The sequence below is a fragment of the Hyaloscypha bicolor genome (assembly GCF_002865645.1).
Source record: "Hyaloscypha bicolor E unplaced genomic scaffold K444scaffold_117, whole genome shotgun sequence".
In the NCBI taxonomy this organism is placed as follows: Eukaryota; Fungi; Ascomycota; class Leotiomycetes; order Helotiales; family Hyaloscyphaceae; genus Hyaloscypha; species Hyaloscypha bicolor.
In genome coordinates, this window is record NW_020194619.1 from 1,217,133 (window position 1) to 1,242,203 (window position 25,071).

General features: G+C 28.6%; 4 protein-coding genes across 4 annotated transcripts; 3 read left to right on the top strand and 1 right to left on the bottom strand.

Moving 5' to 3' along the window:
- Positions 1 to 1,558: 1,558 nt before the first annotated feature.
- Positions 1,559 to 2,142, top strand: K444DRAFT_534143 (uncharacterized protein; the record flags this gene model as incomplete). The annotated part of the gene is made up of 2 exons (XM_024875198.1): positions 1,559 to 1,796; positions 1,847 to 2,142. The coding sequence occupies 2 exons, from the start codon at positions 1,559 to 1,561 to the stop codon at positions 2,140 to 2,142; spliced, it is 534 nt and encodes a 177-aa protein (XP_024733992.1).
- Positions 2,143 to 2,476: 334 nt separating this feature from the next.
- Positions 2,477 to 3,584, bottom strand: K444DRAFT_593895 (uncharacterized protein; the record flags this gene model as incomplete). Its single annotated transcript, XM_024878325.1, has 2 exons — positions 2,477 to 3,339; positions 3,389 to 3,584. The coding sequence occupies 2 exons, from the start codon at positions 3,582 to 3,584 to the stop codon at positions 2,477 to 2,479; spliced, it is 1,059 nt and encodes a 352-aa protein (XP_024733993.1).
- An 867-nt stretch (positions 3,585 to 4,451) lies between these two features.
- On the top strand, positions 4,452 to 6,467 carry K444DRAFT_534293 (uncharacterized protein; the record flags this gene model as incomplete). Its single annotated transcript, XM_024875206.1, has 5 exons — positions 4,452 to 4,876; positions 4,946 to 5,028; positions 5,124 to 5,292; positions 5,496 to 6,013; positions 6,301 to 6,467. Coding segments are annotated over 5 exons (1,362 nt in total), but the record flags the coding sequence as incomplete, so codon positions are not given.
- A 1,002-nt stretch (positions 6,468 to 7,469) lies between these two features.
- On the top strand, positions 7,470 to 7,784 carry K444DRAFT_497707 (ankyrin; the record flags this gene model as incomplete). The annotated part of the gene is made up of 1 exon (XM_024873305.1): positions 7,470 to 7,784. A coding segment is annotated over one exon (315 nt), but the record flags the coding sequence as incomplete, so codon positions are not given.
- Positions 7,785 to 25,071: the final 17,287 nt, after the last annotated feature.

Here is a 25,071-nt window from a genome sequence, read left to right on the forward strand (position 1 = left end):
CTTCATCTCTGGATGGTTCGACAATCGCGATGGCTCAATGTCGTCACTCACGAGCAGCCCTGGAGCCATCTTCTTGGAAACACTGCGTGGAAATTCGACGTACAGTAGCGCTGTGCCGCCAATGTTCACCAAGGCCATCAGGATTATTGCGGTGACGATCGCTCGATCTTCTATCAGACCGCTCTCACTGCGTATCTGCGTTCGGCGACACCGTCGACGCCATACAGCCAGCCAAACAATCCTTTCCCGTTTTCGGTAGAGGGGAAAAAACTTTGGCATCCTCCCCGCATCGACAAACTTCGACCTCGGATATTCCAATGGCTTAAGCAGTTTAAGCTTGCATATGATTGTGTTCGCAGAAACCACTTCGGTTACTGTCACCACTGCTCATTTGGAGGGGATTGAAATAATACTTCAACAGAGTCCGTCGAAGCGTTGTAGAGCTTGTTTCTCCAGCTCCCTGAGGTCATCAACTGCTAGATCTCCACAACAACAATAATCATCTTCAAATTACTCAGAAGCCATTCTTGTCCTCCCTCGTGACACCTCACCATGTTAGAACAAGTAAGCATGCTAGACTTTCACAAGCTTCTTGAGGCCGGAACACAAAAATTATACCGACCCATTTGACCCCACCCTTCCTGCCGATCTCACCCCCCTCCAGGATATTCTCCGCTTCCCCTCACTTGCTGGGATAGAGATAACTTTGCTGTCAAGTACGAGTATATCCTCTCTGTCCTGGTGATGTGAGGTCGTTTCCCTCCACCCCTCCAAGGTTCCACCTCGGCACAGGGCGGATCAGATGAAAAGAAATGTTCTGGCGGTTCAGCGCCACATGGCTTTTTGGCGCCTTTCACTAGCTGTAGGCTACAGGGAATAAGCAACTTTAATTCCAAGCCAGGACAAGCGCATGAAACTTCCCCTGCCCAGCTGGAAATTATTGCCAATGCTTTATGACCCCTTTTATGTTCTGTGCAACTCGAAGTCGAGAATGCTGAAAGAAATAGGTCAGCGCTTGCTCTCCCCAAAGAAGGTAAAGTGGGCAAAATTGTTGAGGATCAGAGCCACAAGTTTGATCCAACAGAGCGACGCAACGAGCGCGATGGTGGCCGAGAGATATGGGGCACTCCGGGCTTACCAAGTTGACGTTGCTGTATCCTGTATCCGGCCAGATCCCTTGCCGCCAATCCTATTCAATCCTGGTATGTTCCGCCGTCCCCTTATTTGGGAAACCAGGCTTTCCCCAGAAGATGTCTTTCACTTTCGGGAAGCAGCACCAACATGTTCAGATACAATAGCTGCCGAGGCACCTGAGACTGCGTCGAGGATCTTGTCTAAACTGAGCTTGTTTGGGCCCATCAAACTTTGCTATGGGAAAAGATTTGCATTCAACGCCGCTGACCAGTGAGGAGCATAGCGAGCATGGGTAGATGTGCCACCCCGTTTGCGTGCATGATAATAAAATGGTCAGGAACCCCAGTCAGCTCCGCACAGGCAATAGCTCTTAATTTGCAATATCCCACGTCTGTTCGAGTTCTTCATGTTCAACACCACAAACATGAAGTTCTCAATTCTTGCCGTTGCCTCTATGCTGGCCTGTATTGTCTATTCTCAGTCAATTCAGGGTGATGTAGCTCAACTACCATCATGCTCTCTCGCGTGCCTGTCAAACGCCGTCGTCAATGCCGGCTGCAGTATCACTGACTATGCCTGCCAATGCGGCTCTCTGCGGCCTACTATCGCATCACAAGCAACGCCTTGCATTGTCAAGGCTTGCAACACAACGGAAGCTTTGAGTAAGTTATCATGCACTGCGACCGCAATTCTTAGTCCTAACAATTCTCAGATGCCCAAAAGATTGGTCAAGAGATCTGTTCCATCCAGGCCGCTGCAGCCTCGAGTTCGGGAGTTCTAACAGCCACGACAAGCAATGGTGCGGCGACAACCCCAGCAGTCAGTAATCTGGGCAGCACAATTGGCAGTGCAGTGGATGCAACAACTACTACCTCGTTACCTACATCAACCATCCAAACCGCATCTACTTCAAGCAGTCCCGCAACAGCTTCCAAAGCCGCTGGAACTAGACTGGAGGCTGCTGGTGCCATGGCTGGCGCCGTCGTCCTCGTTGCTTTCGCTCTGTAAAGGGGGTCTTGGGGTTTGGCGTTTTATATGATTGAATATATGGGTCCAATGTAAATAGATGGGAGTTTTGGGAATTGGGTGGATACACCGATCTAAAAATTAATGATCATGAATATCTCAACCAGCTGACAGAGCCCTTCTAAGAACCAGTAACGTGTAGGCGTTGAAACGCGCAGCCAACCTCGGTCTCTTGAGAGGGGGAGACCCTAAGACACGGCCACGAACCACACGAAAGGAGGCTTTATCTAGAAGGGCTAGCTTTCTCAAATCTGCATTAAAAGTATCTATCCATAGTCCGTGCAAAAGAAGCAGTCATTCCACCATTATCTAAAGTCTACCAAAGGAAATCTCTATACTTGCCCAGAGCAGGCGTCTGGCTTCCCGAGAACTCGTCGTGCAATCCATCTAGTGCTGCAAAGTGGTCAACGAACTTCAACCCCTTCTGATTCTGCGCGTCTATTCGTTTCCAGTCCCATTTATCCGTGTTCTGACTCTCTATTGTCTCATCCTTCTCCACATCTAATATCTCAGGTGTCGACTCCCCAGACGGCCCAGTCATCGTCGCCCATCCACCAGGTCTAGCAGGCAATAATCCGGAAGCAGCCAACGACACTTCCGGATGAATAGTCAACCTCCCCAACTTGATAACATATTTGCTAATCGCACTTGCAAAAATAGCCTTCTCATCCACCTCAACACCCCCTTTCCCATGCACCTCCTTATATCCCCTTTTAAACCAACTCCCATCAGTCAAAATATACGCCCTCGGCCTGACCGTCCCCTTCTTCACGAAGTGCGTAATAACGTAAATCCACTTCCGATCCCAACACAGAACTCGAGACCACATCTCATAGCCTTGGTACATGCCAATCTCCCGCTTGAAGGTAGACATCACGCCACCGAGCATGATGCTCCATCTTCCCGGTATAGGTTTCCCTTCTTTATCCAGGACTAGCTTTGTTCTTGTGTTGTTCTTCAGCGCTTCGATCCCAGGTTCGAGCAAAGCGCAGACGAGATGTGAGCGTGTTACGTCGAGGTCGGAGAAGTACGTGCTATTAGACTTGTGGAGATTGTAGTCGCACTCCATGAATGGGGAGTGTGATGTCGTGATTACTGGCAGGAAGATAGTGGAGGGCGCAATCGTGGAGGGTATGTTCGGCTTGCTGAAGAGGCAGTGTCGTAAGATTGCGTTGAAGACTCGGAACTAACGGGAGTCAGATGGGGAGGGTGAAGGGTGAGAAGTTACTTGCGTGCCATGCGAATGGAACATTCTTGAGGTTTGCAAGGACGAAGAGTGTTGCTATTATTCGAGAGGTGCTACCGGGGCCTGTGAAAGAGTTCAGGAGGACCTTTCGAATGCTCATTCGAGAGGCTGTGATGCTGAGAGTCAGTGCTGCAGTAAAAGCTATAGATCGCAGGGGAAGACGTGCTCCGGAGGCCATGATTAAGGAGTGACTGGTAAATAAATAGCAAAATGAAGGAGATGCTGGACTTTGAGGGATTGGTGCCCGACTGCCAGACGAAGCTGGCCGAGGCACGGCATTTGGTTCCTCCGATGTGACTTCACGTGACGGGATCGAGAGGAACTCACTCCCTCTCTTCTCCATCACTCACTCCACCACACTTTCAACACTTCCCCCAAGAATGTTCTTAGGCTCCTGATGTCAACCATTCAACATGATGTGCACTGGTAGCCTCAAACCCTCGGAAAATGGAGGCTGGGTTCGATAAAGATAATACGATTGATCACCCGGGCGTCAAAGAGGCCTGGGTATAGAATTAAGCTAGCTAAGGGGAATTGCTTTCAGCTGGCGATTTGTATCTGCTCGTTCGTCGAACCGTGGCATCAAGTGATGCAAAGATTGGTGTGGGGAACGGACGTGTATTCGTCCCCGAACCTCCTTCCTCAGACTTGACCATCGCTCCCACCTCAGAGACAAATACCGAAGTGGGTTGCGGTGGCTGGCGCAGCAAACATTGCCACAACTTAGCATTATGCTTTGGTGGCGATGCACCAAACACTGCCGTAGTGGCGTATGCGGCCTGTTGAGGCTCGCCAATGAACGATATTTCAGTAAAAGTTCGTGGGCGAGGCACACAGAAAGCCTCCCCCAAGCGCAGATTGATCACTCCATTTTCATCGCCTCACTCAAGCTGCGCCTCAACCCTAGGATGGCTTCATATTCTTTGCTTTTGTGAATTGTTACACGGTATAGCTTAAGTAGTAAGAACGTGGTGCGCAGCCTGTGAAGCATTTTGGCCATCATCCCAACAGCTCCAGCTTTCATCATATCGAGTTCTTGTCGAATATGGCGGATCCACTGTCTGTTGCAGCCAGTGTGGCTGGCCTAATAACCATCGCAGAAACGGTCATCGGAAATGGATACCAGTATTTAAAAGATACAAAGGGCGCGGGGAGCCAGGTGGCAGCATTGATTTCGGAGGTCACGAACCTTTTCGGTGTTCTACATAGCCTACACCTTGTCGCCTGTCGCTTTGAAGGCGAGAAGTTCGACTCCACGATGCAAATTCATCACATCCACTCATGCTACGCGGTGTTGGAAAAGATACAGGCGCGACTTGACAAGTCTAACCCAGCTAAGTCCCATAATCCATTGGAGGCTACGAAAAGAAGACTTCACTGGCCCCTATCGAGCTCGGAGACGAAGTCGTTGATTGCGGATGTAGAAAGGCATAAGTCAACCCTGAGCTTAGCCCTAAGCGCAGATGGAATGTGAGTAGTCACTTCATAATGTCAATAATTTAATTATAGGTGCTTACTGATGACGATTGTACTTTGAAGGACTGCTTTACTTCTCGCTCTTGCCCGACAAGATACGGTAGCGAAAGGCGTAGCAGAATTGAGATCGGACCTTCAGAAAAGGCGTGCTCAACAAGCTAGAATAGCACTCAGTATGTTCCATTCCAGATATTAACTTGTTCCTGTGGGGTGTACTGATATACATCTCGCGCAGATGAAGAACGTCAGAAAATCTTAGGTTTCTTAGGATCTGCCGATCCAAAGAAGAATCAGGAGACTGCAATCAAACTTCGGCAACCCGGTACCGGAATTTGGTTTACCGATGGGAAAGAGTTCAAAGACTGGTACTCTACTAAGAATGCGAAGTTGTGGCTTTATGGTATTCGTAAGTGCAGCCTTCCTTTATTTCGGGTGAGCGCGCTCAGCTCTGTTACAATTTCAAAAGGGGACTAAAGGAATTGGCCTTTGAACAGCCGGAGCAGGAAAGACTATCCTGACGTGAGATCCAACTATTCCTAAGCATTTTGTGCTACGCGATCTAATGTCCTAGATCTACCATCATCCAAGAAACGCAGAAACTGATCGATCAGAGTGCCGGTACCGATGGCCTCGCTTACTTTTATTGCGATTACAAAGAATCTTCGACCCAGGATCCAATCAACATATTAGGCTCCCTCATCAAGCAATTTGCAATGCAGAGTGAGCCAGCGTTGGAGAGTGTAGAGACTTTTTACAAAAATCATAATCCTAAAGGAAAGCCAGTGATCCCACCAACAGCAGCAGAGCTGTGTACCCTTTTGAAGAGCATAACGACATGCTTCGAAAATGCACTCATCATTGTTGATGCCCTGGACGAATGTGTACAGGATCGATATCATGTTGTCGAGCTTCTTCGAAGTCTCAATCTATCAGGTGATAGTAATATCAAAACTCTCTTTACCAGCCGCCGAGAAGTGGATATCGAGGACCACCTTTCACAGTACGAACAAGTCGCCATAGCCGCGAGGAGTGGCGACCTAAAACTTTACGTCGCCTCTGAAATTGAACAGCGTATTCGAAGGAAGCAGCTCCGATTGCGGGATCCTAAATTGAAAGAGCACATCATGGAACGTCTGATTGGAGGGGCTGAAGGAATGTGAGTTGCTCCTGTTCCTCTGGACTGATCGTGGTACTCATCCCACACCCTAGGTTTCGATGGGTGGCTTGCCAGATGGACTATCTGTGCGAGCTTAACAACGACGCCGCACGTCGCAAGGCACTAATGTCGCTTCCGCCGACTCTTTTCGCCACGTACGAACGAATACTAGAAAGAGTCAACGCAAGCAATGAAGGCAACAAGATTCTTGTGCAGCGCGTCTTACGGTGGATCATTTGCGCCAAAACCCCTCTCTCAACAGAGGCGCTACTAGAGGCAATCTCCATCAATGAAGGTGACGAAAGTCTGGACCGAGATTCCATCACTGAGGAGGGCGAGATCTTAAAATGGTGCAGCAGCTTGGTCAGAAGAAGATCTGACTCGAGCGGGATCGAGTTATCTCACTTCACAGTGAAGGAATTCTTATTAACCATCGACCCCATCCAGAACAGCAATTTTACTAGGTATCGTGTCCAACCTGAGGGTGGAGATGTCGAGTTGGGGAGAGTTTGCTTGACCTACCTCTGCCTGAAACACTTCGCAACTGATGCCCGCAAGGATGAGCACTACGGCTCCCCACGAAATGCAGAATTCCCATTCTGGAAGTACGCAGCAAAGCATTGGGATGACCACGTTTATGATCACCTAGAAGACGATATCATAGTGCGATTATCGCGAATTCTCTTTGCGCCGTCCAAGAATCATCAATTCCTTCGCTGGACTCAGAGTGTGCTCAAAGATCTCGGTGATTACAACGTGACTGAACTCAACATCGCCAATACAACGCCACTGCATTGGGCTTCGAGCCTCGCCCTCGCTGAGCTTTGCCAATGGCTACTCAAACAAGGTTGTGATGTCAACAAGTCGAGTATATTTGGGCCTGCCCTTCAGTGCGCTCTGCTTGGCAGAGTCAATCTCTGTGAAGCTGAGATAGACTTCTATGAGGCAACGGTGGACCCGAAATGGCGAGATTTGGCGAGAGTTAGGACAGTGGAAACACTTTTGAATGCTGGGGCAAACCTAGAGTTCAGGTCAGATCAGCGACATTCTTTATCTCCGCTCGGAGTGGCCTTGAGAACAGAGGATGAAGATCATGCACGGCTTCTGCTTGAAGCTGGCGCAGTGCTTGATATTGACTGTATCAGCTACATGCAATCTGATGATGGCTATGATGATAATGATGATGATGATGACTCTTCTGGTTACTTCAAATTCTGGTGGCTCTTAGAGTTAGTCACGGAAAAGAATATCCCGGAGGAGGTAAGATCGGAATTTATTAAACTTGGACTCGAGTTCGAAGGAAGCCGGGAGAGGGCAATCGTTTTGCTGGAAAAGGAGGCCCCACTGGGGAAGATTGCCGGAGACCAAATGACAGATTATGGTCCATCCCTATGGGATGCAGCTTCTTTTGGACAAGATCAAGTGGTATCGAAGCTACTATGCCATGTTGGCTTAGACATTGATGCAACAAATGGCGAGGACGGAAACACGGCCCTTCATTATGCATCAGAAAACGGGCACCTGGAGGTGGTGAGAGTTTTAATTGAGAGAGGAGCAGGTATTGATGGGAGAAACAAACGTGGAGAGACTCCTAGTCACTTGGCAATAGCAAATGCACACTCTCTCCAAGTACTTCAATACCTGGAAGAGATGGGAGCCGACCTCGAGATGACCAACGGCAACGAAGAGACCCATTTACATCTGGCCGCCGCGGGCCACAACCTGAAGATCGTTCAGTACTTGGTAGAGTCCAGAAGAGACGCAACTGACCAAGTGAAGAGAACTTCAGACGGACGTACTCTGTTGTGTGCTGCAGGATCTGGCTCTTTCGAAGCCACCCAGTACTTTATTGCAAAATCCTGCGAGGTTGATATCAACGCAAGATCATCAGACGGCCGCTCCTGCCTTCACTTCGCTGCATCCTCTGGAAACGTAGACCTGGTTAAATTGCTTTTGGCCAAAGGAATATCGATTGACGAGGTGGCAGAAGATGGTTCGACCGCATTGCATTATGCCGCTGATGCGCCAACAGATTGTCTGGATGTGCCGCGATTTCTTCTCAAAGGTGGCGCAAATCCGTCCATCTCCAGAAGTGATGGATATCTTCCAATACATCTTATTGCGCGAAATCCGTCGTGGAAAGCGCGTGCAGGACTAGACTTGTTAGCGTCCATGGGAGACGGTCGCGCTAGCCTAAATGCGAAGTCGAAGGCTGGATACAACAGATGATTATCACACGCCAATCCTGACATGAACAAAATCTGTTTCTGTTCAGAAAGGTGAGCAGAGCTGCTTTACCGGCAATTTTGGGTGAGTTGAAGGTGAGAGCGATGGTGGACGGACCCAGCGTGGACGGCAACCTGTTTCGACTCCTCGGCTATAGCTGCCGCTAGCTAAAGTTAGAAAAGGCCAGTCAAGGATCCAATTCTAGACCCCCCCCCAGCAAAATCCAGCAGACTTATTAACATGCTCAGGACTCGGGACTCGGCTTAGGTTAGAGCAGCGACTTCTCAGGTAGGTTCAAAGACGGAAACGGACTCTAGTGGGAAAAATTGTGGGTTGAGGTTATTGTTGGTACAGCTGTTCCTTTGGGAGTCACGTGCGTAGTCACGGGACACGGGATACGGGACATAGGCAATGCCTTCAACCTTTAAGCTTGCTTAAAGTTGAAGGGGTTTTGGACGTGGAAAAAAGGGAAGAAAAGAATATACTACGAGTTAAATCACATGACATCTGGCTTCTGATTCGCTACTTTTCTGATGTGGGTCTATTCCGCTATTCTAATTAGTCGGCTCGTTTTAGTAGGGAATACCAAAAAAAATCAAAAATCAAAAATCAAAAAAACTTTAAGAAACTAGTATTACTATAAGTATAAGATCTAGGGCCTAAAATATATAGTTAGACTATTTTTATTTTAATAATTTAAAGCTAAAAAAGAGAAAAGAATCTTAAGGAAGCCTGAGAATAAAAAAGAAAATTTACTTAAGTTTAAAATATATATTTTACTTAATTTTCGGTCTAAGGCTTAATTTTTAGCCTAAAGTTTAATTATTAGCTTGAGATTTAACTATTAGCCTAAGGTTTTACTATTAGTTTAAGGCTTAATTATTAGCTTAAGGTTTAATTATTAGTTTAAAACTTAATTATTAATTTAAAATAAGCTATTTTAATATTCTAATTATTTAATATATATAATATAGTTATATAATTAAAGAAATATATATAAATTATTATAATTCTCAGATATCTGGTATCTGAGATATCTTACTAAATATTAGATACTTCCTAGATATATATAATATAGCTGCCTTATTAGAAAAGTATATTTGAAATATACTAGAAATATTTAGAAGGCTAAGCCCCTTCGGGACTAGTATATTATAGGATATATATATTTTCTTATAGCCTCTTATATTCTAGTTTTCTTTTTCTTAGCTTTAAATTATTTTTATAAGAGATCTTTTATCTTATTTTCTAAGTTCTAAATACTATACTTATAATATAAATTATAAAATATAAGAAATATATATAAGAAATATATATAATTAAATTAATTTATTTTAATTATTTATATATTATTTTATTATTATATATTTTATAAAAAAGTTTTATTATTATTATTATTATTAAAGCTTTCTTTCTAAGCTTTTAATTATTATAATTATAGCTTATATATATAATATCTTTTCTTATTTCTTTTTTTAAATTTTAAATTTTTATAAATTAATAATATATTTATAAATTAACTTTTTATATTATTTTATTAATTTTTTAAATAATATTAAATAATATATAAATTTATTATATATAAAACTTATATTTTATAATTTAAAATTTAAAATCCTAATATTTCATTTCTAAAGTTTTTAAATAAAAATAAAAATAAATTATATATTTTTTATTTTATTTATAATAAAATTAAAGAAATTTCTTATTTTAATTATTATAAGTTTTTTATATTATTTTAAAGCTTATTTAATTTAATATAGTATTTTTTACTTTTAAAAGAAAAAAAAGTAATAGTATTTATTATAATATTATTAATAAAATTTATTATTTTTATTATATAATTCTTTTTTATTAAATTTAATACTAGTATTATTATTTTTAAAATAATTATTTTTTCTTTTATTAATATTAGTTTACTAGTAATATATAATACTATTATATAAATATAGAAATACTAGTTATATTAGTTAGTAAAGTTATTATTATTTAGAAATAAGAATTATAATATTATAGTATTAATATATAATTCCTAAATTTACTAAGCCTAAAAAAATCTTATTTACTAATTAAGTTACTAATAAAATATAAGATTATATAACTATATCTCGTATTTTATATTTTATTACTTATATTCTATTATTTATATTTTATATCTCGTATCTTATAATTATATATATAATTTCTAAAGAAATAGCTATATTAATAATTAATATTACTAATTTTAATATTTTAAAATATATTTCTATTTAAAATTATTAAAGCTAATAAAGAAAATAAAAACAAAATAATTATTAATATAGCTATAATTATTAATAGTTATATAATATAATTATATAATATAAAAGTAACTAGAAATAATAAAATATAAATAATAAATAATAATTATATAATCTTATATTATATAAATAATTTAATTAGTAAACTAATTCTTTTTAGATTTAGTAAATTTAGGAATTATATATTAAAACTATAATATTATAATTCTTATTTCTAAAAAAAAAAATTACTAATTTTAATATTTTTATATTTCTATATTTATATAATAGTATTATATATTACTAGTAAACTAATACTAATTAATTTATATATATAAATTAGAGAATAAAATCTTTTAAGCTAAAGAAATATCTAATAGCCTATTCGTTCCGCTGCTACTAGCTTTACATGGTCCGTATATATTACTAAGCAAGGAACACCAAAATTTATAACTGAAGCTTACTATATTTTAGCGACCATATCGCTAAAGTTCAGGGCACAGATTACTAAATTTCAGGGAGACGTCTCTTAAAGTCTTAAAATATGGCATTTCATTAGTTTTCGCTTAGCTATATACGGACCATATAAAGCTGGCAGTAGCGGAACGGATAATAAAATTAAATTAGTCTATATTAAAAAAGAAAATTATTTATTAATTCTATAAAAAAGTATCTAATAGCCTAAATAAGAAAATAACTAGCTTTTATTAAGAACTAATAACTATTTTATAAAAAGAAGAAATTATTTATTAATTTTATAAAAAAAGTATCTAATAGCCTAAAGAAAAAAAACTTTAGTTTTTACTAATTAATAAATAATTAGCTATTTAATTAATTATTTAATTAATTATTTATTATTCTTTAAAACTAATTTCTTAAAAATTCTTTTTTCTATTTATATAATACTTATATTTATAGAATTCTTTTTCTGAAATATATATCTTATATATATTTTTAAAGTTTTTTAAAGCTTTAAATCTTTTTAGAATTATAATATTTTACTTTTTAAATTTTTTATTATAGATAAAATATTTAAAAGCGAAATATTTATTTTAATATTCTAAATATTACTAGATATCTAAATATCTAATATCTAAATTAGATATTTAAATCAGATATCTAATATTTAAATTAGATATCTAAACTAGATATCTAAATATCTTTATTACTAAATTCTTTTTATAAACTTATTATAAATTCTTTTATTTTTAAATTATATATATATTAAATAGAACTTAGCTTTAGAAATTTAATATAATAGAACTATAAGATAAATATATATAAATAAAGAAATAAAGAAATAAAAAGTAATATTAATCTAATTACCTATAATAATAAGTAATATATATAAAGATTATAAAATAGAGAATTATATTAAATAATAAAAGAATTAATTAAACTAGTTAGAAAGAGTTTAAATAAAGTATAAAGCTTTAGAAAATAAATATATAGATCCTAACTAAGTAAAGTAATTATATTAGCCCTAATTTAATAATTCTTACTATAATATATTTCTCAGGAAGATATAATACTATATTTTATTTATTCTATCTAATTAGAGAACTTTAAAATAGTAAAATTTATCTAATATATAAGTTTTATAAAGCTATATTAATATTCTAATCTAAATAGGCTTAGTATATATTATTTCCCTAGATTACCGAATTTCAAAAAAGCCTTATATAAAGCCTCTCTTTCTATTAATTCCAGAGCCTCTAATTAAATACTTTTCTTTAATACCTTTCTAGAGATTTCTTTTCAAGTTTCTAATTATTATAAATATGGCTTTTATTTCTTCTTATATTATTATTAAATTAATTCCGGTTTATAAATCCAAGATATTTTTAATTTGAAATATATTCTTATTTTATCTTTTACTAACTTTAAATAGTATTAAATAGCTTATAAGTCTATTATAAGTACTATTCTTAACTATTAATATAAAGCTTACTTTTAATAAAATATTAAGGTTTAGATTTCTATAATATTTTCTAATACTTCTAGTACCTCTTTACTAAAAGTAAAGAAGTCTATATTAAAGCCTTATACTTTTCGTTCTACTTATACTAGTCTTAGAGAAATCCCTTATATAAGTTATTATAAGTTCTCTATATTATTTTAAAGCTCGTTTTAACTTAATATAGTTTTATTTATTCTAAAAAATAAAAGTAATAGTTCTTATTATAATACTATTAATAAAGATTCTTATTACTAGAAATATATTTCTAGTTATTCTTATTTAGTTATTCTAATCTCTTATATTTCTATTATATAGCTCTTTCTTATAGAACTTCTAATTACTAAAGATACTATAAGCTTTCTTTTTTTAATTCTCTTTTATAGATTTTAATTATTTTAAAGTATTTAATTATTTTTAGATATTCTATTTATATTATATTTGAGATTACTAAATCTAATAAAAAGAATAATAATAAGAGCTTTTTTACTAAAGTTTAAAAGGCTATTAATAGAAATAAGAAATAGTTTAATTAGATAAAGAAACTTTTATATAAGCTTATTAATACTATAATAAAGCGCTTTTAGATCTTTTATTATTAGCTTTTAAGCTCTATTATTTTAATAGATTTTATAAATAAAAAATATAAATAAAAGCCTCTTTTATATTATTTAATTATTTTAATCTTTATTCTAATATCCTAAAGATTTAATAAAGCTTTAAAGTTCTCGAATTTAAATTAGAATAGATTTTTTATAAGTTTATTTATAAGTATATTACTTATTTAAAATATATAACTTGAAATATATCTTTATTATACTTTTAATATAGTTATATTCTAGATATTAATATAATAAAGCTTTATAATAATTCTTTTATTCTTTCTAATAATTAGTTAAATAGTTTATTTATTATTATAGAATATAGTTTAAAGATTTCTAAGATCTAAATAGAGATTCCTAAATAGCCTCTAGAAAGCTATAGTTTCTTTTATTATATAAATAACTTTATATATTTCTAATTTAATTATTATATATCTAGATTATTTATATATAAAGTATTAGATATAATTTATAGCTATATTTCTTTATATTTCCTATTATATTAAATTACTAAAAACCGGGTTTTAAATAAATATTAAAGAGCCTAATCTATAGCTATAAAGTATTCTAGAATAGGATTTATTAAGAACTAAAAGAATACTAAAGTAATAAAAGCTATATTTAGCCTAATTATAATTATTATATAAAATAGTAATCTAATTTTTTCTTAATATATTTTAATTTAATATAAATAAGTTTAATTATTATATTTCTAAAAATTAATTCCAGGTAATAAAATACTAGAATACTTTCTATTTATTATCTTAAACTTCTTAGTAATTTTCTTAATATAAGTATTATAAACTAGCTAGAGCTTTTTAGTTTTTTAATTTCTAATTATATAAATTTCTAAAAACTATTTTATATCTTATATATTATAAAGCTTATAAATTATCTTAATTTAAATAATAATTAATTAAATATATATTTTATTATTCTTATAATAAAGTACTTAAAAGTTATTTATATAAAAAATAATAAAGATCTTATAATTTATATTTATATAAATATAGAGCTTTTTATTAAATTTAGAAAGTCTAATTTTCTTAAAAGTATTTATCTAATACTTATATTATAAAATAAGAGAATCTTATAGTTTATATAAAGCTTAATTTATTTATATTATATAATCTAGTATCTTAAAACCGTTTAGTAGCTTATATATTATTATAAGCTTATTAGAATCTCTTTTTATATTAATAAATATATTTATAATATTAAATTAAAATAAGCTATAATTATACTAGCTATTATAGGAGGGAAACTATAATAAGACAAAAACCCATATAAAGTATATTAAAGGATAAAACGTAACTTAATAGTAAAATAATAAATTAAAAGTATAAATAATAAAATATAAATAGTATATAATATATAAAGACTCAATTAATTAAATACTTATAAAGAATTATTTTCTAAGTCTATAGAAAAACTAGCTCTCTTATATAATTTCTACAAGTTATATATAAAGGCCGTGGTATTTATTATATAACCTAAATCTTAAAATTACTAAGATAATATAATTTTTAATAAGTATAGCCTATTATACTATATCTGACTTTCTATTTATTTATACTTATTCCCTAAATACTAAAAATAATAGAAAAATTCTATTTAGAGTCCAAAATAATAAAATATTCAGGATCTTCTTCTATTAATTAATCTAATTTCTTCTCTATATACCTAAAATAAGACTTATTTCCCTTAAATAATCTTATTTCATATTCCCGAATTTGCTTAAAGATAATTTAAACCCGCTTAGTTATATTTTTATATCAAATCTAATATAGTTCTTTATATTAATTAGTATTTGCCTTTAACTATTATTTAATTTCTGCTTTTACTACTAGGTATTAAGGAAGCTTATTATAGTAAATTATATTATAAATTATACTAATATATTCTAAATAAATAGCTTCTTCGAATTTCGTATTATTTATTATATTCTTGAATTAATCTTTAATAAAAGAAGAAAGCTCTAGATAAAAGGCTTTAATAATCTTATAAAAGACTTTATTTTCATATATTTTATTCTTAATAATAACTAGACTTATTAGAACTATAGTAAAAGGCCTATTAAGTAGCAAATTATTATTAAGCTATTCTTTAACTTATATATTATTTAAGAATTAATACTTTTTCATAATTTCAGACTTATAGATTATCTAACTAAAGGTATTTATTTATCTAGTTAAATAGACTATATTCGGAGTCTTTTCTTCTATTACCTTTAGTAAATACTCGCCTATTTCCTTAGCTACTTCTAGCTCAAATTTATTAGAAATAGAGAAATAATTAATATCTTTAAAGAACTTCTTATTAAAGATAATAGCCTTCTTATAGTTTATAAGGAAAATATAACTAATATTCTAATACTTTTTATTAAGATAGAATTCGTTACTTAAAGCTTTAATAATAGCTAGATCTTTAGTATTGCCTTTATACTAATTATAATTAATATTTCCAGAAGTAAAATATCTAGCTAGCTAAAGGTAAGTAATTAAATAAATAGAATACTTATTTAATACCTTATAAAATCCGAGCCATATTAATAAATCTGCTATTAAGAGTTAAGAGGCTAAGATAAAGTAGTTATTACTAAGATCTCTATATATTAATATATTATTTTTTCGGAGATAAAACTATAATATCTTTATTTCTTTTATTAAGAGCTCTCAAATACTAAGCTTCTTAATTTACTTTAGGTAATTCTTCTTATAAATATAGCTATTAGTATCCAGATTAGTAATACTAGACTCAGGAATAGAAACTATAATATTAAATTAGAGTTATAGATTTGGGCGAAATTAATTAGAAATATAATACTTATATTTATATTTCTTAATTTCCTAATTCTTAAAAAAGAAATCCTATATCTTCTTATTTACTCAAGTAATAGAAATATACTTCTTGCTTTTAATAACTTTATAAATCTTAGTAACTAGCTTTAGAGTATTCTTAATCTCTTATATATTAATAAAGAAAATATTAGCAAGTTACTAAGTATATACTATATAGGGAACTTTAAGGAATCTATTATTAACCCTATAGTATTCTTGCTTATAAATAGGTCCTATAATACTACTATATATTTCCTTAAAAATATACTTATTTTACTAACTAAATATTAATTTCTATTTAGCTAATATCTTATAAATATACTAAATATCTTTATTAAGTTCTCCGGATTTAATATCCTTAATTTTCTGCTTCTTAGTTCTAGATATAGTTATAGGAATCTTTCTAGATAGTATCTTTTCCTTTAGAATAGAGGATTTCTCTTTACTTTCCTCTATTTTACTAACTTTATACTTAATTTAGTATTTAGATCTCTATTATTTATTAGAAGTCTTAGGCTTAGCTTACTTTCTATTTTTACTAGGTTCTTCTTATCTAGTTATACTAGTTCTACTAGCTTTACTAGTAGTTTTCTTACTAGACTCTATTAAATTAGCTTTATTTTTTTTTTAGCTAAATCTAATTAAATTAAAGCTAAAATTATAATAGAGGCCTATTCTTTAGGCTTATCTCAGAAAGTAGAAAAAGGCTTATTATTATAAATTTCCTTAATTAGAATTCCGGAAATATTAAAGATATATTATCTAGCTTTAAGATTATTAGCTAATAATAGCTTAAACTCTAATTCTTTATATTCCAAAATAGCTTTAGTATATTTAATTACCTTAGTAATATCTGATTTAGTAAATATACTAGTATTTTAATACTTCTTATTCTTAATATATTCTAAAATAGCTTTATATACTAAAGCTTTTATCTTAAAAAGAGAATATAACTTCTTATAAATATTTTTACCAAGATTATTATAGATATTATTAATATATTAGCCAAAGGCTTTACTATATAATATAATTCTATTCTGACCCTTAATTTCTAGACTATTTACTATAGTCTTAATTTTATTAAGCTTCTCTTATCTATCTTTAGAAATGCCTTTAATAATATTCTCGAATTCTCTATTATTAGCTTAGTAGTTCTTTAGCTCTTTCTTAGTTAATCCCAGTCTAGTTCTATTTCTAATAAAGGTTTTCTACTTTAAGAGCTTATTATATATACCGCTTAGCTTATTTAGGATATTTATATTAAATTCGGTAATTATAGCTATCTTTTCTAGTATTAGTAGGCCTTTTATAATTACCCAAACTCCTTTAATATTCTAAACTTTAATACTATTAATCTATAGACTTTTAATAGTATTACGGCTTGCAAGAACTAGCTATTATACTTTACTAGCTTAAGAAATCTATATTTCGGCTATTTTATTATTCTTAATAAATTATAAAGATATTATTAGTATAATAATTATAGGTTATAAAATTAAAGATTCTCGAAATTATAAGAATTTCTTTTAAATATATTTCAAAATAAAGAGCAAATTAGAATAAGCTTAGATTATATAAAGATATTATATATATTTGAGTTTTTCTTTCTTTCTAGTAAGAAAATAAAGCTAAAATAGTAATATATATAATAGGGAAAGTAAATATAATAATTAGATATATTTAAGATAATATAGTTATAAATTAGAAATAATTATAAAAAATAAAATATAAAGTTAAACTTTTATTATAAAAAAGAATATAAATATATATATCTAAAGAAATATAATTAAGGAAATAATTAAGGTAAATTAAACTAAATAGTAATAACAGGGAAATAAAAAAGTAATATAATAGAAATATAAATATAGTAATAGTATTTAAAGTATTAGAATATAAAAGAAAATAATAAAAAATTTATAATATAAATATATCCCAATGTCTTATTTATTTAGAGATATTTCTATTAACTTAAAAAATAATATAAAAGAAAAGAAATAATATAGGAAATATATAAAAAATAAAGTATATAAATATACTAAAGATATTAGAAAAATATAAAGTAAATATTAATAGAAAAGAAGTTAGAATAATAGAATTAAAGAATAACTTAGAATAAGATATTACTTTTTCTAAAACTAATTTATATCTCTTCTAAAAGCTAATTATATTTATTTAGTATTTATTAAAGTTGACTTTATATAATATAAAACTATTTAGTTAATTAGAACTTTAAAGTAATATTTATATTTATAAAAATAATACTAAAGGTATTAAAATATATAAAAAGAAAAACTATAAGATAAGATAAATAGGATTTATAATACTATTATTAAGTTTGAAATAATTAATATTAAAATTAATATAAAATATAGAAAAATTAGATATTCCGAATTAGTATTAAAAATATAAGAATTATTTAAATAATATTTAATAGCAAGAAATAGATTAATAGTAAGAATTAGTAAATTATATTAGCTTTTTAAAAATATAACTAGTTTCCTATAATAAAATAGTATTATAGTTAGAGAAAAGATTTTATATAAAAGAAGTTCTTTATAAAAATAGAAATATATAATATACTAACTAAGTCTTAGTATATACTTTTAAAATAGCTATAGTATATACTTTAAGTATAGCTATAAGTATATAGGAGAAGAAGTAGGTTTTCTAATATAAGATAGGCTTTAAATAGGCAGATCTAATTTATCTAATATCTAAAGAATTCCCAGAATTATATATTATTAAGTATTTTTAGAAATAATTATTAGATTTAATAAGATTTCTCTTTTCTCTTATAGGGCTTCTAGTTCAATTATTTCGTTTATATATAACTCCTAATTAGGAAGTTTATTTATATATTATAAGAAAACTTATAATAATAGTTTAAGTTAAAGTCGAGATCTATAAATATTATAGTTAAGCTTTAGATTAGTATAAGCCATAAAAATAGCTAGTTAAAAAGGCAAGTAAAGCTTCTAAAAGATTTCTAGTTTAGTAAAACATATATAAAAAGTTCTTTTTCTTTTTCTCTTCTTTTCTTATTTCTAAATATAGTTACTATCTATTACTATAGTTCGGAATTAAGAGTTTATAAAATAACCTCTTAATTCTTTATTTATTCTTATACTAAAAGAAATTCTTTATATTTAATTCCTAAGATCTAGTAATAGAATCTTATATATTAAGAATATTATCTAGTAATAGTAATTAGATAATAATAAGAAATAAGTAATAGTAAAGCTTATCCGATTTCTAAAATAATAGTCTAATAATAATATTCTTTAATAATTATAAATAATAGTTAGAAGGAAAAAAACAAAAAATATATAAAGAATTAAAGATAATTAGCTTTATTTCAGGTCAGAAAAAGCTTCTATTATTAGATATTTCCTTTTAGTTCTCTATAAAAAAGACATACTTTACTTTTTCTAATTCTAATAACTCTAGAATATATATAATAATACTAGTAGCTTTCTCGATTTCCTAAATACTATTTCGCTTATAATACTCTATAATTACTTTCTTTTCTAGTTCTATATCTATTTTAAAACATTTATTTATAGGTATATATTTATTATTAACTTCGTTTTTAGGGAAATACTAGAATCTATTTCTTTTAATAAACTATTTAAGTTAATTCCCGGTATATATTTTTTAAAATATAATACTATTAAGCTTTTCTAGTATATAGTATTTTTTTTAATTAATCTATATATCTTATTTTATATAAGCCAAGCTAATAATATAATAGTTTTATATTTCTTAACTTGTCTTAATCTATTAATTTAATATTATATATAAGAACTAGATTCTTTTCAGAAATAGGCTTTAAATAAATCTAGTAAGTAATATTAAATTACTTCTTTTTCTCTTAGTATTATCTATTCTTCTTTATTCTAGCTTCTTTAATATCTTTATTTCTTATTTATATTTATTTTATATATATCTTTAGAAGTATTTCTTTATTATAGACTTTATCTTATCTAAGTATTTTCCAGATTAGAAAGTATATTTCTATAAATAATATAGCTTTCTTATTATAGACTATATAAAAGAAAATAAATCCAGTTAGTTTATATATAGTAACTTAATTAATAAATAGAATATATAATAGTAAATCTATTTAAGGCTTCTTTTTATTTATTATAAATATAATAAGTACTTAAATAATTAGTTAATATCCTCTTTTAATTATATTATTTCCCTTAAAATTATAAGCCAAAATAATAATTCTATTAATTCCTAGCTTATTAAGCTCCTAAATTACTATTTCTTTAAATTCCGATCTATTATTTATTTTAAGCTAGTTAAATAAATTATATTTATAAATAATTTCTTTTTAAATAAACTTAGTAATCTTTTTACTAGTTAGGTTCTTTAAAGATCTAGCCTTAATTTATTCTAAAAAGTTATCTCTAGTAATAACTAACGAGTTATATCCTTTATAGTTTAGTAGTTTAATTATATTAATTCCAAGATAATAAAAAAGAAATATAGCTTTTATTAGATATAGAGCTTCTTTTTATCTTCTTTTACTTTTATACTAATAAATCTTATAAGTATTAATATACTTCCGTATATAGTTATAGTAATTTTCCTAATAATAATAGCTAGCTACTAAATAAAAAGTACTCTTTCTTCTAATATATCTAATCTTATTATATAGCTCTTTAATAATAATTTCCCTTTACTCTTAATTATTAATAATAAGTCAAAATAAATATACTTTAGATATAACTTTCTATAGTAATTAATCTCTTATACTATAATTTAAAGCTTCTTTACTTAACTTTTAAAACTCGGCTCTAGATATTTCTTCTAGTCTAAAGAATATTATAAAGTATTATATAATATTCTAGTATTATTTAAAATAGCTATTATCTAAAGAATCTAGTAAAATAGTTAGGTTATTAAGTAAAGTATAAAAGTTAGTATTATTATCTATTACTTTATTAGAAATTATATATAAAAGGCTATAGCCTTTATTATATAACTTCCGGATTTTATTATTTTTTAATATTACTAATTCGCTTCTAGATATAGTAAGGCTTTAATTATTAATCTCTAGTAACTAGATACTATTATTCAAATATTTAATAAAGGGCTTAAGAATTAGATTTCTTAAAATAATATTATATAATTAAACCGGAACTACTTTCTTTAATTAAACTTTTCGTCTAATAAGTACTATTCTAATAATATTAAGCTCTATTACTAACTATTTATTAATATTCTTATTATCTTTAGTATTACTTTCTTATTATAAATATCTTAATAGTTTATTAGTAATAGTATACTTAGTTCCTTTAATATACTTAATTTTAAAATCAAATAATTAAATCTATACTAGCTAGTAAGTAACTAGAGCTCTAGAAAAATTCATAGCCGCTTTACTTAGCTATATAACAAGTATATTAGTATCTAGTTCAAGAATAAAGTAAACTCTATATAGCTAGAACTATACTTTTTATAAATACTTTACTAGTTCTCGGTATTTCCTTTTAATAATATTATATTTTTATTTAATATTATTCCAGATTCTAGACTTATATTATATAACTTTCTTTTTCCCTTTATTATTATATTAACTAAGAGTTCTACTCTATTTATTTAGGCTAATATCTATTACTAATATAATTATTCCCTAATTTTCTAATAGATTATAATATAACTTATAAAGTATTAGAATAATAATAAGCTTTTCTTAAAGAATTTATATAGCTTGCTTTTATTTATTATTCCAGTTTTATATTATATCTTTTTTTATTAAGTAATAAATAAGTTTAGTAATAATTATAAAGCCTTTAATTCAAATATAGTAATAAATAATAATTCTAATAAATGCCTTGCCTTTAGTTATATTATTATAATATTCTTATCTTAAGATCTTAGTAATTCCTGAGCTTAAAGGGCTTCTTCCAAATACTCTATAAATAAAGCTAATAATAACTATAATTTTTCTTTAATACTAGCTCCGGCTTATTTAACTCTATCTAGGATTATATTTAGGGTTTAAAGATATTTAAATATAAAATACCGAATTTCAGATAAAATAAGTTATTTATTATAGTCTATATAAGGTTCCTTAACTCTAATATTATTAATAAATAGTATAGTAATTTTAGGAAATAAATTCTCTAAAATAATTATAATAATTCATATAAACTATATAATAGAATTAGTAGCTTCTTAAGGTAATATAATTATTCTTAATAGCTTTAAAAGTATTATAAATATAGTTAAATCTTTATTATAAGTATCTAGTATAAATTAATTATACCCGGAAAAGAAATTAATTAGAAAAATATATATATATCTAGTAAATTTCTCTAAAATCTCATTAATAAACGAGAATAGATTAGTATTTTATAGAATTACTAAATTCATTTTTATAGTAGTATTAATTAGTCTATAAGTTCTAGTAATTTTCTTTATAATCAAGAACTATAAATTTTAATAAGATCTATTATATTTCTTAAGAACTCTATAATCTAGATATTCTAATAATATTTTTACTATTACTAGTACTAGAGCTTTAGAATATGAGAAATTCTTTTCTTACTAGGCCTTATACTTAATAGTTTTAATTAGAATAAGTAAGCTAATATTCTTATAAACTTTTCTTACTTCTTTCTAATTAAATATAATTATATTTTTTTAATTAATTATTAATTCTCGAAATATTACTAATTTCTCTTTTTAGAATTAGTTACTAATATCTAATTATTTAAGATATTCCGGAGTAAGTTATAATTCTCTTAAAATAGCTAATATTTTTAGTAAAAAGTAATTCTTATATTTCCTAATATATTTCTATAAATATTCTCTAGTTTTAGATCTTTTAAACTAGTCCGGATATTTATTAGGGCCTTTTCTAGTTCTATTATTAGTATTTACTAGTTAAATCTTCTTATTTTTTATTTTATATATTCTTATAATTAGAAATAAACTATAATTATTATTTTTTTCTTTAAGTACTATAGCTATTTTTTCTAGTATTCTTTTTATCTAATTTCCGGAATTTATAACCTTTCTATTTAGCTCTTTCTTAGTTAAATATAAAAAGCGCCTTTTTGTCTAGTATTTTAATATATCTTTCTTAAGCTCTTATATATTCCAGAATTCTTTCTAGTTTTAGGTTCTATATTTCTTAGCTTCGGAAATATATTTCCTTATTATTAGAAAATACTACTTTACTTCTTTTTTAGAAATGTCTTTACTTAATACTCTTTTTACTTCTTTTTCTATTAAATCCGGAACTACTTTTAATAATACTCTAATTAGAGCTTTTTCTATTTTAGTTTCTCTAAAAATATTATTAATTTTCTAAATTCCTAAACCCAAAATAAAAGAATTTATAAGAAATCCCGGCGTTTTCTTATTTCCTCTAATATTACTACTAGTTATAATACCAGACTTTATTTTTCCTTTTTATCTTTAGTTTCTTATTTTATATTACTTAATTTTTTAATTCTAGAAGCTTAATATTCTTAAATTATTACTTTCTTCTATTTCCTAGTATTCTTTAAAAATAAAATAATTATAATAATACAAGTATTCTAGTTATTTTTAGAGTTAGTAAATCTTCTATTCTATAAACTATTACTTTTATATATAATATTTATCTTTATCTTTATTAAGAATAATTAATTAAGCAGAATCTTTAGAGCTTCTTTAACTAGGAAAAACGCGTTTTTATATCCTATTCTATTTATAATCTTAGCTCTAAGCTTTACTATTTCTATAAATTCAAATTTTATTTTAATAATAATAAATATTTAATAATCTATAGTATTATATATTATTTTACTAATATTTCTAGAGATCTTTTTAGGGAAAATATTAACTTTAGCTCTAGTATTAATTATTTCTTTATATTTAATACTTCCTTAAGATTCTCGAAATACGAATTAGAGATATAAAAATTATATAATATATTTATAAGCTAGTAATATCCGAATATTAATACTATTATCTTTAAATTAAATAATTCTATTAGTATTAGATATCTAAGCTAGTATTTCTAATTTCTTAAATATTTTATTTATTATATAAGCTATAGCTACTAGCTTTATAGATTTTCTAGTATATCTAATTATATTTAATATAATAGTATTTCCTATTTATAAAATAATAAGATAAGAAGCATTATTTCTAATTTATTAGTTCTAAAATATAATAGCTAGATCTAGTATTTTTAAGGTATTAATAAGTATTTTTATTTCTTTCTAAATCTTTAGAAATAAAATAATTACTTTTTTTAGTAGCCTTATTAGAATATTATTAATTTTAGAAATCTTATATTTATTATAATTAAGAATATACTAGGTTTTTAATTTATTCTATTTATTTCCGGAAATATTAATATCTATATCCTTAGCTAGGCCATTTCTTTATTTATTACTTCTCGAAATAGTATTTTTCTGGCCTCTTATATAAAATAGCTTTTCTTTTACTTTAGCTTATTTTTAGAAAACCTCTTTAGCTATTTCTATTTCTTTTTCTATTCTTTTTAATAAGAAACCCGTTATAGTATTAATAGAAATACTATTTATAGCCAAATCTTAATACTATTTATTAATTCCAGAACCCGAAGTATTAGTAATTCTAATATAATTTCCTTTAAAGTAAAGTAGCTATTTAGATTCCCTAGATATAACTTACTTATTTCTATATATAAATCCCGGTTAACTAGTTTCCTTTTCTCTTTCTTGCCTAGTAAACTAGGTATTTCCTATTAATCTCTAAATATTTTTAAATTAAGTATTTAAGTTATAATTAAATTCTTTTCTTTAAACTTGGGAAATAATTTAGTTAAACTACTAGTACTTACTAGTAAGAAAAAAAGAAATGCTTTCTTATTTAGGCTTAAATAGCCCTTTATATTATTTTCTATTAAATTAGTAAATATATTTATAATTTATAAGCTTTTCTATTAGTAAGTAATAGAATTAAGAAATATAGATATATTTTGAATTAATATTAATATTTTTATTTCTATTATAATACTTATAATAAATTCATTCTTTTGGTTTTAGATCTATATTATAGGCTATATTAACTTAAATAGTATTTTCTAATTATACTTAAAACTAATTTTTTTTAGAATATAATTATTTAAAGTTTTTATTTATTTTAGCTTAATTACTA